At 38.0% G+C, this 17564-nt stretch overlaps 1 protein-coding gene and 1 pseudogene across 9 annotated transcripts in view; both read right to left on the reverse strand.

Annotated features, from left to right (window-relative positions):
- LOC145479967 (uncharacterized) overlaps positions 1–17564 on the reverse strand; it is a 331443-nt pseudogene that overhangs the window by 269731 nt on the left and 44148 nt on the right. The window lies entirely within an intron of this gene.
- The window catches only part of LOC145479996 (uncharacterized), a 239927-nt gene that overhangs the window by 6984 nt on the left and 215379 nt on the right, over positions 1–17564 (reverse strand). For 2 of the 8 annotated variants that reach the window (XM_081458509.1, XM_081458494.1), the window contains exons 1-4: positions 8242–13324; positions 7492–7764; positions 5608–5658; positions 409–4125 (exon numbers count right to left, since the gene is read on the reverse strand). In XM_081458509.1, the coding sequence (XP_081314635.1) occupies positions 410–4105 (3696 nt within the window). In that variant the 5' untranslated portion in view covers positions 4106–4125; positions 5608–5658; positions 7492–7764; positions 8242–13324 and the 3' untranslated portion in view covers position 409. Of the gene's footprint in view, positions 1–92; positions 4126–5297; positions 5659–7491; positions 7765–8241; positions 13325–17564 lie in introns of those variants that run through there. The other 6 variants (XM_081458501.1, XM_081458519.1, XM_081458532.1 and 3 more) reach the window with 6 other exon arrangements.

Genomic DNA, 17564 nt, shown 5'->3' on the forward strand with positions numbered 1-17564 from the left:
ATTCGTAATTTAAGTTAAATATTAATTCTTTATATCAGCCTGATATATGAAATCTCTTCGGTATTAGCGAAGGGTCTGGCTACTGGAAAAAAAATTCAAATCATTGGCTACATAGGCAATCAGAGTGCGCCTCCATTATTTTTGTGATAACAGTCGAAAGGTATTCTAAACAAAACTGCCAATAAATTACTTTAAACAACGATATTTGTTTAGTAAAACATCCACTGGCTTATGTCAAAACATTTAAAAATTGCACACTTGGTTTCGATCGGCTTTATTGGCAAGGGTGACGCGTTCTTAGTGGAAAACAAAGGTCGGACACCCATTGGCATGAAATGACGCCAGTTGAGCTCAAGATTATTACCTAAGCTAGGAAATTCCAATATTTTCTTATTTCAGAAAACTTACTTTATTTTCCAAAGTCAAATGTCACGTTATCTCCAATCAGCATAAATGGTGCCCAGTCGCAAACCTTGTCAAAGCCGTTACCTCTCATCCATTTCATGGCCTGTTGAAGAGATTCACTGGCACTGTCCCCACGAAAAAGATGCTCGTAGAAACGACACATCAGCTGCTCTGTTGCTTCGTCACTTACGGCCCATAGAGCCACCAAAACGGACCGTGCACCAGATCCTAAGAACGCTCGAGCGATCCCAATGACCCCTTCGGCTCTAATCTGTCCACGTGCACTATGACAACAGCTAAGTACCACCAGTTTAGCTCGCAGTTGAACTTTAGCAATGTCAGACATTGTCAATAGGTAATCCTTTTCTTCTGGTATCCTGTTAGAAGAGCTAAGACGAGAAAGAGCAATTTCTCCTCTTACGGCGTTACCATGTGCTGCAAAATGGATCAGACTCACTGAATGCAACCTTTCAAGTACCGCCTGCTTTGTTGCGTGCTGTCCTAACAAAGGTTGAACACCTAGCAGTCGTCCAATCATGGCTGCTTCTTTCTCTGCACAGGGTAACCTAGAAACGAACATTACTGTTCCTTTGTAGCGCACCCACCCGACGTCTGGATCCCCCACTACCAGTGCCCCAGTCTGACTGTGATAGTCTGCAGGACAGTCCTGAATGAGTTTGAGAGTCGTCAAAGAAGGAACGATGCGGATTCTGAATTTTTCTGATAAATACCTCCCGCCTTCATCCATAAACGCTGAAAATGGGACTTGGTTTAAGGAGCGATCAGGAACAACAATGATCTCAGACTCCTCGAGTAGGTCCGCTAGCGGACTGATTAGCATTCTATAGTACAAAGAAACGCTCGATTCGGAGTTTCCACTTTCTTCATCTTCTTCCTCTATAAGTCTCAATGCTGCAAGGCTCTGAAAGTCATTTAAAGATCGATCTTCGCAATCGTTCTTGATTAAAATACCAAAGTTTCGATGGCTTTTAGCGAAAAAATCATTTAACTTACCTCCTAGTTTAGTACCAACTAGGTTCTCATCTACTGTTATTCTTCGGAAATGAATGATTCCACTTGTCTTGAGAACCCAGAAAAACAAATCATGATCATGATAAGAAATATACAGACAGGAAGAGTTACTTTCTTTTTTCATAATATTTTCAATACCAATCCATGATTGCGGATCAGCTGAGATTTGGCTTTCAACAGAATACTGAGTTGCGATCAAGTCTGCTAACGCTCTAGCCCGTGCCAGCTCTAAAACATAGAGGGCATGGTTCGGATTTCCCCAAACACAAAAGAATGCACTAAGATTCCAGTAGGGAAAAGCGTGAACGTCTGAAGACGACACCTTAAAATCGTCGTTGTCCCCTAAAAAACTTCGTAAAGATTCGCTTTTTTTCATACTTAGAAAAAGACAGGCAAACGCTTCCTGGATCTTGTATTGGCATAACTTCACCACTGTAAGAAGACAAAGAATTTGAAACTCTTTGTCTAAGTCCTCGATGTCTCGAGTAATTAACAGTGCCCTCTCAATATAATCTTCAGCCATGACATATTCACCAACAGATTGATACAATGCTCCTAAGTTTCCGTAATCCGCTGCTTCTCCTTCTTTGTCGCCAATTTGTATTCTAATGGCAAGTGCTTTCTCAATATGTTCTTTAGCTTTCTCATATTCACCAAGAGATAGGAATACAGTTCCTAAGTTTCCGTAATCTGCTGCTTCTCCCTGTTTGTCGCCGATTTGTATTCTGATGACAAGTGCTTTTTCAAATTGTTTTTTAGCTTTGTCATATTCACCAAGAGATTTAAACACAGTTCCTAAGTTTCCGTAATCTGCTGCTACTCCCTCTTTGTCGCCTATTTGTATTCTGATGGCAAGTGCTTTCTCAATATGTTCTTTAGCTTTGTCATATTCACCAAGAGATAGGAACACAGTTCCTAAGTTTCCGTAATCTGCTGCTACTCCCTTTTTGTCACCAATTTGTAATCTGATGGCAAGTGCTTTCTCAATATGTTCTTTAGCTTTGTCATATTCACCAAGAGATAGGAACACAGTTCCTAAGTTTCCGTAATCTGCTGCTTCTCCCTCCTTGTCACCAATTTGTAATCTGATGGCAAGTGCTTTCTCAAGATAATCTTTAGCTTTGTCATATTCACCAAGAGATCGGAACACAGTTCCTAAGTTTCCGTAATCTGCTGCCACTCCCTTTTTGTCACCAATTTGTAATCTGATGGCAAGTGCTTTCTCAATATGTTCTTTAGCTTTGTCATATTCACCAAGAGATCGGAACACAGTTCCTAAGTTTCCGTAATCTGCTGCTACTCCCTTTTTGTCACCAATTTGTAATCTGATGGCAAGTGCTTTCTCAATATGTTCTTTAGCTTTGTCATATTCACCAAGAGATAGGAACACAGTTCCTAAGTTTCCGTAATCTGCTGCTTCTCCCTCCTTGTCACCAATTTGTAATCTGATGGCAAGTGCTTTCTCAAGATAATCTTTAGCTTTGTCATATTCACCAAGAGATCGGAACACAGTTCCTAAGTTTCCGTAATCTGCTGCCACTCCCTTTTTGTCACCAATTTGTAATCTGATGGCAAGTGCTTTCTCAATATGTTCTTTAGCTTTGTCATATTCACCAAGAGATAGGAACACAGTTCCTAAGTTTCCGTAATCTGCTGCTTCTCCCTCTTTGTCGCCGATTTGTATTCTGATGGCAAGTGCTTTCTCAATATGTTCTTTAGCTTTGTCATATTCACCAAGAGATTTAAACACAGTTCCTAAGTTTCCGTAATCTGCTGCTTCTCCCTCTTTGTCGCCGATTTGTATTCTGATGGCAAGTGCTTTCTCAATATGTTCTTTAGCTTTGTCATATTCACCAAGAGATAGGAACACAGTTCCTAAGTTTCCGTAATCTGCTGCTACTCCCTTTTTGTCACCAATTTGTAATCTGATGGCAAGTGCTTTCTCAATATGTTCTTTAGCTTTGTCATATTCACCAAGAGATCGGAACACAGTTCCTAAGTTTCCGTAATCTGCTGCTACTCCCTTTTTGTCACCAATTTGTAATCTGATGGCAAGTGCTTTCTCAATATGTTCTTTAGCTTTGTCATATTCACCAAGAGATCGGAACACAGTTCCTAAGTTTCCGTAATCTGTGGCTTCTCCCTCCTTGTCACCAATTTGTAATCTGATGGCAAGTGCTTTCTCAAGATATTCTTGAGCTTTGTCATAGTCACCGAGGTAATAAGACGTAATTCCAAATCTTTCAGTAGTGTATGCTTCATTTTCTTTATCGCCGATTTCTTTCATGGTTTTTATGGCTTTCTCATAAAGTCCTCTTGCTTCTACGTATCTATATTGCTCTTCGCATATTTTGGCCAATGCCATTGTAAGATTCCCTTCCTTGTCTTTTTTCCTACATTTGTGGTAAATTTCAAGGAGCTCCCTGCCTAGGATTAACGCTTTTGTATAGTCAGGAATAAGACAATACGCCCTGAAAATTATTTGATCGATGCAAATGTTGATGAAATTGAAAAGTTCTCCTCCCGTTTTTAGTACTTCATTATTTAGGAAGATCAAACATTCTTGGCAGACCTCAATGGCTTTGAGACCACGACCAGTGTTGAGAAGGAAAGTAGCAACAACCAAGCCAATGGAGATGGCTTGTAAAATGTCTGTTATGTTGTTCATAGCGTCCTCTTCTATGAGTCCTGTTACACGGATAACACAAATCAAGATTTGTAACTATTTCGAGTAATTATATACTTTTGTACGTCTTTCAACCTGGTTGTCTAAGTGGGTAATGGCGAATTCAAAGCTCGGAGTAGCCCTGTCATGGACTTACGTTTCGTCTTAGGGGAGCACAGGCAAAGAATTGTAACTGCACTCAACCAACGGTCTCGTATTTTCATCAGTGTTCTCGTGTTCAGATTGGATGCGTTTCTTAGATGTTTTTTTTTTTTATTAGAGTTGCATTTGCCTTTATTTTATTTGTTTTTTCTTAATTTTTTTCGCGCAGAAATCACCGTTAAGGTTTAGGCAGCTTACAAGTCTCTTTTTTTAGCTTCATTTTTTTAAGTCCAATTTTAAAGTCAGAGGAATGTTTTGAAGTCGCATTATATAAGCAAGGACAAGTTCCAACAACGCAATTAAGCACATATCACGCCTGTATTGATTGATTTTTTTCTAAAGCCGATATCACCCAATTTGGGCAATCAGAGGGTTATATTTAAAATAGGCAGATTCAATTAATTCATTACCGAAAAAGGGATATAGAGAGAAAACAGCATTACTATTTAGTTAAGAGAAACCTTTACAAAAGCAAATAAATCAAAGACAACAAAAACCAAATGAACGCGAATACCAAAATTAAAACATGTGTATTAACAGCGAAGTCTTAGTTTCTACTGATATATTTATGACTTTTATAGAATGTGTCCGTCAAAGTCTGTTTTCTCTTTTTCGTCAACTCAGTTCTCATGCACAGGTGTTTTTTTGACTTTTTATTGATCCCCAATTAATTTATCAGTGTTATGTCCTTTAAAATCTCTGCTCTGGCCTACTAATAAAAATGTGGCGGAGCAGATTACATCAGATCAGTAAAAGAAAGATACACGGAACATAACCGAGCTCAGTCACATTTATATGTTTTGTCAAATATATATCAAAACTATGTATCTGGTGTGCGACTGCTCTTTCCAGTTCTGCCTGCTTTGTTCAAATGACCGTGATAATTCAACTGTTTAATGATTTCGGTTTTTTCCAATAATCAAGCTCGCAAAAGTCTTCCTTTTTTCCATCGAAAGTGAGAGCGACTGTGAACAGTTTTCGTGATGATTTCAGTCCAATATGAATAACAGAGCTAAAACTGATTTGCACCCACCACTTTTACTGAGTCACTGGAATGAAGCAAAATCCAATATGCGACGACAACAATAATTTTTCCTGTAAAAATTGTAAAGAGGGAAACGTTGAGCAGATTATTACTCCGCAACGGTACCTCCAAACAGTAATTCGTTTGATTTATTTCTTCGCGTGACTTACAGCGCTCAAAAACTGGAGAAAATCAGTCACGCGATTGATGAAAAATCTCTTTCAGTGTAAATTAAAAGTATTAAACATCGCTTACAAATACATGTTATATGTCGATGAACCGGTATCAATTACCAACAGCTCAAAGTTTACAAACTTACCGTGTTCAGTCTCTCGATCCTCGGACAAAATTAAGTGAAAAGTGACACAGACTGAAGAACAAAAACAAATGTAAATTAAATAGTGGAATTAAAACACTTGTTATAAAATATTTAACACTTTTTGATATCTCTACTTTTTTTTGTTAGATACTGACGGCAAAATCAAATGCCTTTTAAAGCATAAAGCATGTTGCGTTGTTGACTATAATTAATACATGTAGATTGAAATGATTATGAAGCCCGACAAAGTTCTTTGTTGTATGTTTTTGTTTTCATTTTGGTCTTGACCATGCATTAAACACAATAGGTGATTATTTCTGTCTCACAGACTATATAACTCAACTGATAAGTTTCGGTTATATGATTTATGCATATTATATATGATTGCAAAAGGAAAGACTGTTTGCTGCCGTGGACCTTCCAGCATAAGTCGTGGCATTTTTTCCCGCTCTTTTGAAGTTTGTCGAGCTTTAAGGTAGCTCGATACAGTTTTTTTTCTGGATCGTACCAAGCATTTTCAATTGGCGTTCGACCAACCTTCCCTTACTCTGATCGATGTGGAAATTACACCAGTTTTTGGAAAAATATTGAAGTTTGGTTGAACTTCAAAAATGATGTGTTTTTTAAGGTAATCGATATTTCCCTGGAAACCATAAACCAAAAATATGTAAATCGGTAAAGCATGAATTTTGTACGAACCAGATCTGTTATAGAAAATCCGATGCCAATTTCTGAAATTACGATGTATGGCAAGGGGAATATGCAAGAATAAAAAAATTCTGTATGTTTGATTTCGAATAAATAGCGAAAACACTTCAAAGCATGCTTTTTGTTTCATGAAATTAAATGGACTGAGAGAAGAAAGCTATTTTAATGAAATTGCTCCAAAAGACACCAAAATGTGTCTTGAAGTTTTGTTTTGAAGCCATGAACGTTTTGTTGGTTTGTATTTTCTTGATCTCTAGAACGAGACTTTTTCTCAACGTCATAACAAATTTAGAACAATTTTCGATTTTAAGCCCCTCTTCGAAAATCTTAAAAAGGGTTCGATAGATTTTTTAAAAAAAGTTAACCCTGTACGCCTGATAATATTAACAATTTTATTCCAAAGTTTCATTAGCATTGATGCACTGGAACTTGTTTAAATCTGTCGATGAAGTAGGCGCTCGAATCCACGAAAAAGTTGCGTCACGAAATCCCCATATTAAAAAAAAAAGATCTATGTATGTAACGTTCTCCCGTGATCAATACATTTCGCTACACCACCTGAATGCAAATTTGCGGGATGTTTTTTGAAATACGGATAAAGGGGACTTTTGGCCCTTCTTTCCATTCCAGCAAAAGGACTGTTTACAAAGAATTCCAAAGCACCACCTCGAGTGACAAAGAACAGGAAGGTATTGGGGAAAAGAGTAATTTTTTTCAGGAGAAAAAGGGCTGAAATGCGCACAAGTAATATTGTCAATACATTAAGTCACGTATAAAACGAATTATTATTTAAAATATGCATCAACGAAATGTATAGATCACCAAGGAATGTTACACACATAGATCTGAATATTACACATCGGGATTTTGTAACGCAGCTTTTCGTGGGTTCGAGCGCGTACTTCATTGACAAATTTAAAGTGTTTTAGAGTACCAATGCTAATAAAACTTTGGAAGAAAATTGTTAACATTATCAGGCATGCATGGTTGACTTTTTAAAAAAATCTATCGAGCCTTTTTTAAGATTTTCGAAAAAGCGCTTGAAATCGAAAATTGAGGTTTAGAGTAGAGTAGAGAATGCAGTACCGTCCACAGTAGACTATTTTTGCTTGTTGCACACAAATTGTAAAGAACTTTTAATTGATCTTCTCCTACTATAAATTAATAAGCACTCACCTGTCTGTTCAGATCAACAGGATGAATCCAAAATCAAACCACGTCAACAAGAGAAACTGTTTCAATAATAACAAAGAACAAGTTAACCAGATTACATATCGGAAAGAGTTACTTCTAGCGAGCATTCATTCGCGTGACTAAATATATTTTCTTGCGTGACTCATTGTTAGAGCTCGCAACCCAAGTAACAATTGTCACGCTATCCACGCAGATTTCTTCCAGTGGAAATTATTTAACAGTATTTAATATTGACTTTCCTGGCAGTGTTATAAGCTTATGTTTTGAAGCACGATGTAAATTTACGGTGTTTAGTTACACTATCTTGAAGTGAAACTACAACCAAGAAACTGAAATAACAGTGAAGGGAGATAAGAGCAGACAAATAATTGCTGGAAGAAAACTAAAAAACAAAAGGGTAATTTTTATGTGTGTTACATCCTTTGCTATCTTCATTTTATGCTAAATATACAGACCAAATTTCAAGGAAACAGTTGGTCGTCTCAAGCATGCGTTTGCCAATATCCGGGATATGGGTTTAAAAAAGGATACGGGGTAAAGATACCTTGTTTTTGATGGAAAGATAATTTGCCCTCTTCGAGGTGTGACTCTTGTGGAGTGAATAATGGAATACGGAATTATAATATAGAAAACAGGAAATCACATTTTCTTTGTGAACTCTAAAGTTTCTAAGGAGCGCACGTTAGCCCTACGAGCGCGAAATACACCTCTTAGAGGCCACAAAAAAAAAACAAAAAACTATAAAGATACAAATAAACAAACATGCAGACAAATATACAAAACAAAAAAAAAACTACTGCTACTACTGCTGCTGCTGCTGCTGCTACTACTACTACTGTTCAAAATTCGTTCGTTATCTTCATTGCCTCCCTGTGTCCTCCCTCCCCCGGTAGGGTAACGTGATGCGCGCGGGCATAAATTGTTTTGTTTGATTTGTTGTGGACATCCAAAATATCAATCAAAGAAAATCGAATTTATTTTTGCCGAGGCTAAATCAAGCTATATGCGAACGATTTAATTCGAGTTTGACTGGTTCTTGATGTTGCTAGAACAAAGCATGTCATATTTGTATTAGTTTTCGTCCTTGGAGTGGGGTCAATATGTGTACGGAATTCCGTAACTGAAAGAGACCCGTTCTGTGATATAGACTTAGGTTCTATTTAGGGGTGACAGATAATCAACGTCTTTTTAAAGTGATTATCATAGATGCGTGTTCTTAATCCATTACAGTCTTGTCTCAACCTTTCTACATTCGCTCATAACCGGTTGGTAGGGGCGTGAGGCATTAGCCAAAGCAGGTCACTAATAGAGTGCTAGCAGACTAGTGCTGGCAAAAGCATTTGATTCAGGATATCGAAACCATAAACACTAGGCCATACAATGATATGAGGAGGTTTTCGCGATATCCCGAATAAGCGAGATCGATATGGTAACTGTTGACAGTGGAAGCCGAAATTATACAATGCTTGAAACAAAATATAATTACGGCTAACTTACCGTTGCGCAGCAGACTGTGTACAGACGATTGCTCTTCTCAAGAAAAACTGCAGAGGGGCGTTTATGTGACATTGTTAATATAGCGTGTTGTTCGCATAAATTATGGTTCCACAAAAGTATTTCAGTTTCAAAGCATCTGACGTCATAAGTGGAAACAGAAAAAAATACGAAAAAGAAATTGCCGTATGCACGTGAACTCTGCACTGATAAAGCCAGTTATGATCTCTGCTATGTTCAAAAATTAAAATTAGAAATAAAATAACAAACAGAGAAAAAGAAAACAGATCAATAGCAAGAAAAATTTCGTTGCCTGTGTAATGTAGTTTGTACGTTTTGATCAATGGCATTCTTCTTCATTTCCATTGTAACAGGCAGGCAAATCACGGAACAAACTAGCTTCGAGTTCGAATTTAATATTCTCTATGTTATTTTAGGACTATGACGAGTTATTATTGTCAACTGAGAGGACAAACAATACAAGATTGGCTGCTTACCATAGTAGAGCTTCCTTTGAAAACTGAAAATTACGAAGCATTCCTGTGAGAAACGTATTTTGTACTTTTGTTCGAGCGCAACTGATCTCTTAGGGAATACATTATCAGCTCAAGAAACACAAAATACACGTAAAGAGGCCACACCAAATAAAACTGACTCTTCAGATATCATTCCACGTTGTTCTAATTAAGCGCTTTCACACTACCCTCTCCAGCAGGGTATCGGGTGTAAATTGTCTAGTTTGATGCGCCATCCGAGTTACATTTGTATAAGTAAAAAGCTGTATGCATGCGAACGATTGAATTCGAGTTTGATCAGTAAGGACTGTTGTTTGTACAAAAAATACCAAAGTCTTTTTGTTCCTATACAGTAAGCCTGGTGTGCGTAAAGCATTTGTTTCTAGCGGAAAGAGGACTCAGTGTATGGCTCTTCTTGGACCGGGGAGGGAAATGGACAGTTTTGTTTTTCTCCTAACTATAAAGGTGTGTTCTTGATTTATTGCACTCTATCAGCTGAAGCCTGAATGTGGGGAAATCGAATAACAAGTCGGAGGGAGCTTAATTACAATCGTGGACAAAAGTCCCTGGGACACTTATGTAATGTAACTAATTATTTGTGTTTTACAACTGAAGTTTGAAGAAAGCGCTGCTATCCTTTTAAAAACGTGTTGCTGTTCCCCCTCCCATCCAATACAATGTTGAAAATCAGGTGAAATTACAGCTAGTAGTTTTCAACATGGTATGTGGGGTGGCGGGCGATGTAAGACAGGTGAAGTTGTATTCGCGTCTGGCGTGTGCGCAAAAGCGCCAAAGTGCAAATTTGTCCCAAGACATTTGTCCATGATTGTAGCTAAGAGGTCACTGATCTTCTCCTTGGCAGATTACTACTAGCAGAAGTTTGGATACGGGAACTCTGCGCTTTACCAAATTCGCCATAAAATGAACTGGCACGCCTTGGAGATATCACGATAAAACAAAACATGGTAAAGTTCTGTTAGCACGAGCCGAAAACAACGACTGACTTACTGTTGCGCAGTAGCTTGTGTATAGCCGTCCGTTCTCCTCAAGAAAAACCGTGAACTGCAGAAGGGTGTTTTTGTGTTACTGTTAATAATTCTGTTGCTAGCACATATTATTCATCCGTAAAACTATTTCAGTTTCACAGCATCTGAAGTCATATGTGGAAACAACAAAATAAATAGCTGTCTGCACGTGATTTTTGCGTAAGGCCGTTTATGACCTTTTCTATGTTCACCAATAAGGGAACCCCAGAACACTCGGAATAATTTCTTTGTGACCAATGTTGTTTGATGCTGTAGCTAAGCGACCCTTTATCTGTCAAAGTATTAAGGTTACTCCAAACCTTCCTTCCTCCAGAAAAAGACAAAGATGCAAACAAGCAAAGAAACAAAACAAAAACAAAACAAACATAATATTGCTACCACTGTTCAGAGTTTATTCGTTATCTTCGGTGCCTCCCTGGGTCCTCTCTTTTCCAGTAGGGTAACGTAATACGCGCGGGTATAAATTGTTTTGTTTAACTTGTTGTGGACACCCAAATTATGTTATTATGCGAAGAAAATCGAACTTATTTTTGCCGTGCTAAATTAAGCTTTATGCGAACGATTTAATTCGAGTTTGATTGGTTCGGGATGTTGCTAGAACAAAACATGCCAAATTTGTATTAGTTTTCGTCCTTACAATGAGGCCAGTATGTGCACAGCATTTCGTAACTGAAAGAGACCCGTTCTGCGATAGAGTTAGGTTCTACTTAAGGGTGGGAGATGATCAACGCCTTCGTAAAGTGATTATCAATCCAACCCTGAATGTATTCGCCCATACCCGGTTGGTAGGGACATGAGGCATTAGCTAAAGCAGGTCACTAACAGAGTACTAGCAGTGCTGGCACTGAAAAGCATTTGATTCGGGATATCGAGACCATAAACACGAGGCCATACAATTATATGAGGAGGTTCTCGGGATATCCCGAATAAGCGAGATTGATATGGTAACTGTTAACAGTGGAAGCCGAAATTATACAATGCTTGAAATAAAATATAAGTACGACTAACTTACCGTTGCGCAGCAGACTGTGTACAGCCGTTTAATCTCCTCAAGAAAAACTGCAAAGAGGCGTGTATGTAACATTGCTTATATAGCGTGTTGTTCACAAAAATTATTTTAGTTTCAAAGCATCTGACGTCACAAGCGAAAACTACCAAAAAACTACGAAAAAGAAATTGTAGTATGCACGTGAACTTTACACTGATAAAGCCATTTATGACCTCTGCTATGTTCAAAGATAAAAGAGTGAAAAAAAAAAAAAAAAGTTAACAAAAACAGAGAAAATAAAAAGCAGATCGATAGCGAGAAACTTCGCGGCCTGTGTAATGTGGTTTGCACGTTTTGATTGATGGTGTTCTTCTTCATTTCCATCTCAGGCAAAACACGAAACAAACAAGCTTCGAGTTCGATCTCAACCTTCCCTATGTCATTTTATGAGTATAGCAACGAGTAATTATTCTCAACTAAGAGGACAAAAAATACAAGATTAGCTGCTTACCATATTAGAGCTTCCTTTGAAAACTGAAAACTACGAAGCATCCCGGTGAGAAACGTATTTTGTAGTTTAGTGCGAGCGGCACTGATCTCTTTGGGAATACATTATTAACTGAAGAAACGCAAAATACGCCTCAAGAAGCCATACAAAATAAAATTGACTGTTCAGATTTTCCTCCTCTTTGTCCTAAGCCTCCCCCCTCCCCACCCCCTCTTGTGCATGGTATTGGCTGTAAACTGTAATAGTTTGATGCGGCCACCCGAGATTTTGTATCAAACGTAAAAAAGCTACATGCACGCGAACGATTCAATTCAAGTTTGCTTGGTAGGGACTGCTGCTTGTACAAAAAATACTAAGGTCTTTTCTTGTCGATGCAGTAAGCCTGGTATGCGTAAAGCATTTGTTTCTAGCGGAGGGAGAGCTCAATGTATGACTCTTCTTGGACCGGGCTGTGAAACGGAGAGTTTTGTTTTTCGTCTAACTATAAAGGTGTGTTCTCGATTCACTGCAATCTATTGCCCCAAGCCTGAATGTGGCGAAATCGAATAAAAAGGTCGGGAGGGACGTATAGTAATAGCTTAAGAAGTGACTGATGTTCTCCTGGCAGATTGCTACTAGTAGAGGTTTGGATACGGGAACTCCGCGCCCTAATCAATCCGCCAGTAAATTTAACTGCGACGTTTTCGTCATATCCCGAATAAACAAAATGGATATTGAGGATATGGTAAAATTTTATTAGCAGAAGCCGAAAACGACTGACTTACCGTTGCGAAGTAGCCTGTGTACAGCCGTCCGTTCTCCTCAAGAAAAACTGCAGAAGGATGTTTGTGTGATGCTGTTACTAATTCTGTTGCTCGCACAAATTATTCATCCTTGAAACTATTTCAGTTTCAGGGCATCATGCGTCATAAGCGGAAGCAATAAAATAAATTGCTGCCTGCACGTAATTTTTGCTTAAGGCCGTTTATGACCTTTTCTATGTTCACAATTATAATAACAATCTCACAAACAGGGACACCGTGAATTTACTATTTGTGTCAATCAGTTGATGATATCCGTTGTAACAGGCCGTGAACTCATTAACAGCTTCGAGTTTGCTTTTAGTCTCGGCCAAGAGGCCAGAAAATAAAGGATAAGTTTTACTGGCCACAGTGAATTTCACATTGGAAAGGATCGAAAGTGACTTGTATGAAACATTCAGAAAAAGAATGATAAATTACGCAGGGGTTTGGCGGAATGCGCGATGGGTTTGAACAAGAGGCGGGATACGCTTTGACAAACAGCAAATTGCGAATCGCTTCTTAACTCTGCCGCGTCACTAAAATAAATTGTGAGGAGTGGATATTGTCGCGAGATACGCTTCGAGAAGCCGTCTTAAAAATTGCCCTAACATTTATTACTCGTTATACTTAGTATTTTCCTCTTTCCAGCAGCGTAATGTAATACGCGGTTTTCAAACAAAATCGAAAGAAGTTTTTTATGGAGCTAAATCAAACTATATAAGAACGAATCAATTCGAGTTTGATCGGTACGCAATGTTGCTTTTGTTGCTTTTTTTTTTTTTTTGTTCTTCCATACAGTAAGGGCAGTATTTCTAGAACATCTGTTTGTGATGAAAAAAAACCTCCGTCCAGGATCAACTAGTCATGATTAAGATGATCACTTCTTCTTGGGCTGTTAGCAGATTAGAGCTGCCAAGAGCATTTGATTTGAGACCTCTAGACCTTAATCACTACGTTATATTATCATATGAGGAGGTTTTCGCACTATCCCGAATGAGCAAAATGGGTATGGTAATTTTTTTCAGCCGAACTAAAAATCAACTTAAAACAAAATAACGAGTAACGTCCCATTGCACAGTAGACTGTGTTCAGCCGTCCGCTCTCCTGAAGAAAAATTACAAAGGGCTTCAGTGTGTTACTGTTCATAATATAGGGTCGCTCGTGTAACTGATCATTCATAGAAACATTTCAGTTTCACAGCATCTGACGTGCCAAGGGGAAACAAAAAAAAGAAATTTCTGTGTACACGTAATTTTTGTCATAAGGCCGTTTATGACATTTCAACATGTTCACAGATATTCACGCAATAATTGCTCAACAAGAAACTGAAATAATAGTGAGTTACCTCCCCTGCAACTAGAGGAAAAAATCTCCTAGTCTTTCCTATCTGACGTGCTTTAAAGACAAACGGGGCAACTTTAGAAGAACTTAGCTGGTATCGCTCGATCTTTTGTAATTATTTATTTGCATCATCAAGACACGAGATAATGTGAATTTATTATTTATGTCCGGTAGTGCATAATGAATGTTCTGTGCATGATTTAATCGATGACATTCTTCGTCATTTCCTTTGTAACAGACCGTGTCATTACAGAACCAAGCAGCTTGGAGTTTAACTTTTATCTTCGTTTTTGGTTTTATGAATGTCACAACTATACATTATTCTCAACTGAGAGGGTAAACAATGCAAGATTAGTTACTTATATATTTAGATTAGTCACTTAACACGGTAGAGTTCGCTTTGAAAAGTGAAAGCTACAAATTGAACATTCGGGTGTTTCCCGAAATTCCAAGAAAACAGATGATCATAATGTAGGCTTCAAGATATTTGTTTACTGAGTAGGACTGTGGTTCTCACAGAGGAAGCGTGATTTTCCGTTTTCCACTCCGTATCCCCTCATTACTTTTGACAGCGTCTCGCATCCCGCTTCCGAGGATTCGTAAGGTATTTTTATCTTGTATCCCGCTATATTTCATACTGACGCGAATACCACCAAAAGCATTCATGATAGCTGAAAGTGCCGATAATGTCAAAATTTTTTTTCGCTCATCTAATTCTACATTTCACCTAATGAACTTCTGCGAAAAAAAAATTTATCGATTTGGATAAAATGCAATTTTTTATAAGTTTTTAAGGACGTTCAAATTTGCCGCCATTTTAGTCCACCATTCGCACCAGTTTTCCTCAGTTAGAAGTGAGTCGTGACGTAGGTTCAGGAACACGTGATTTGGGTCATGACTTATCTGACTTGAAAACAAGTGGAAATTTTGCTTCAGAGTTGTCTACATTTAGTTGAAAATGCCGGAAAGGTGCGTTGCCGCTCTTTGTAACAATGTTAATGATCCAGAAAACAACATCAATCTTCATCGTAGGTTCCTGAACCTACGTCACAGGCATCAGTCTCGTGGCCATTTTGAGCACGTTATTCTTGTGATCAGCGGCAGGGGTCGACCGCAAGAAAATAGAATTTTGAACTTTGTAAAGATTCGTTAAAAAAATTGCGTTTTATCCAAATCGGAAAATTTTTTCGCAGAAGCTCATTAAGTGAAATGTAGAATTAGATGAGCGGCAAAAAAGTTTTGACATCATGGGCACTTTAAAGATTTCATTCGTCGTTATCCTCAGTGCCTCCCGGCCACAGCAGGGTAACGTGATATGCTCAGGTGTAAACTATTTGATGGGCCTCGGACACCCTAGTTATCAATTCAAGAAAGTTGAATGAAGTTTTAATGGAGCTACATCAAGCGGTATCCAAACGACTGAATTCGAGTTTAATCGCAACGTCATGATGCTTTAAAAAAATCCTAAAACTATTCCTTCTTTCCCTTCTTACTGTAAGGCTAGTATGTAAACAATGATTTATTTGTAGGGGGAAGGTGCTTCTGTCAATGTATGTTGTAAAGTTCTGCTTGGAGTAGGAGGTAACAGTTTCTATGGCAACTATCTATAGAGGTGATGATATGCCGCTTGCTTCCGCCAAACGTGGTTACGTCAACGCCCCCGTTTTTGCGCATGAGCTGTTTCCTCGTCACGATACAGCACTTACACCATGTCTTCTATCAAAATTAACATTTTCGAAGGTGCGACTATATTTTTGTTGATAATTTTTGAATTTTGAACATTTAAGCGTTGTGAATTTTCCTTCCAATTCTCGTGTAATCTTTCCAATGGATCCCCAATATGGCTGCAGCATCCTAATTATAATTTTGCATTGTACATATAGATCTCAATTGGAATTAGTGTTCAACAGAGCTACTAACTGCTCAAGCTATTGTTTTTATGAAGGATCATCTCCCTTTACCTTTTTTAACTAGTACAGGGTTACAAGAATCACTTTCCCTACAAAACCCAAGCGTTTATTCCAACTCCAAATTTCCTTGTAATCAGCAGAAATAAATTTTTCCTCGATCGATCGATCCATCGATCGATGTTACGCGATACTTATATTCAGTTTTAAATGTTTCTGAAAACTAATTCTATAGTTTTTATTGGCACCAGCGTAAACAACACAAGTTCAGAGTAACAAAAACAGTTCACAAAGCTGCTGTCACGCAAAACTATAGCTTTTCATTAAATGTCCTAGTTATTACAAAGAAGCTAAGTGAATTTTCAACGTGAAATGTCCATTCCTGTTGCCGTCTCAATTCTGTTTTTCTTTCAATCGCCATCGCGTTCGAATTAGCAGATGGTTATTTGAAATGAACACAAAATAACAGGGAATTAAAAATGTCAAAGATACCGACGAGTTCCAAAAAAAATACATTAAAACGTTTAGCCATGCAGACCCTATGACCCGTTAATAACTGTACCTTCAAAAGTGTAAATACAAGATATATAAAGCTACAGTATAAGCTCATCATTTCTAGGTTAATCTTTAATGATTGGCGTATATCAAGAAAAAGTTAGTTACATGCCACTTGGTGCCGTCAAACGTGGTTAACCCCCACGGCTTTTGGTATTAGCTGTTTCGTCGTCACGTCTGAAAATTGAAGGTATCGCACGACACAGCACTTACACTTGCTTTCACTTAACAAACGTTCTCAAAGTTGATGTTATCATTTTTTAATTTTTATTTTTTCAAATATGTTTTGGCATTGTTATGTTTCACTTTCCCTACAAATCCCTTACTTTTGTTCCAATTGCAAATTACCTTTTAATGGGTAAAGTTAAATTTATCCTCAATCGATCGATGCTACGTATTCTCTTTTACAAGCATCTTCCTGTTTAATTTTTGGGGAAGTTTATTCTACATACTTATTAAAGGAAACTATTGAGACACCGTCAGTTCATTACAAACGTTTCCATTAGACCGCCATCATGGAGTATATGAATAACAAGCTTACTTAGCCATCTGTTTTAAGGTATCATGATAGGTGGATTGACAGTGTTTGGAAATCGCGCTCTTACGCTGGCGCTTTGAAATAAAACCCCATCAACCTGTACATTTTCTGAAAGCTTAATAGTTATAGAACACAATCATATCTTTTGAAATTTTCTGAAAAGTTATTGTCGCAGTGATATTAAAAGAAATATCCAGAAACACTGCTTCGCTTAAACTGGTTCGCTTCCGCGCGTGAATTATCGGAGCGGTGCGATTTACATCGGAAATGTTTTCTCACACATCACCCTCAAAAATCGTGTCTGCGATTTTCCAGATGTGGTTTAGTTATTTTTCTACACCCTCCTAAACTTTGATATTTTTAATGCGGACGTTTCCTACA

The sequence above is a fragment of the Orbicella franksi genome, chromosome 1, assembly GCF_964199315.1.
Source record: "Orbicella franksi chromosome 1, jaOrbFran1.1, whole genome shotgun sequence".
NCBI classification, from domain to species: domain Eukaryota; kingdom Metazoa; phylum Cnidaria; class Anthozoa; order Scleractinia; family Merulinidae; genus Orbicella; species Orbicella franksi.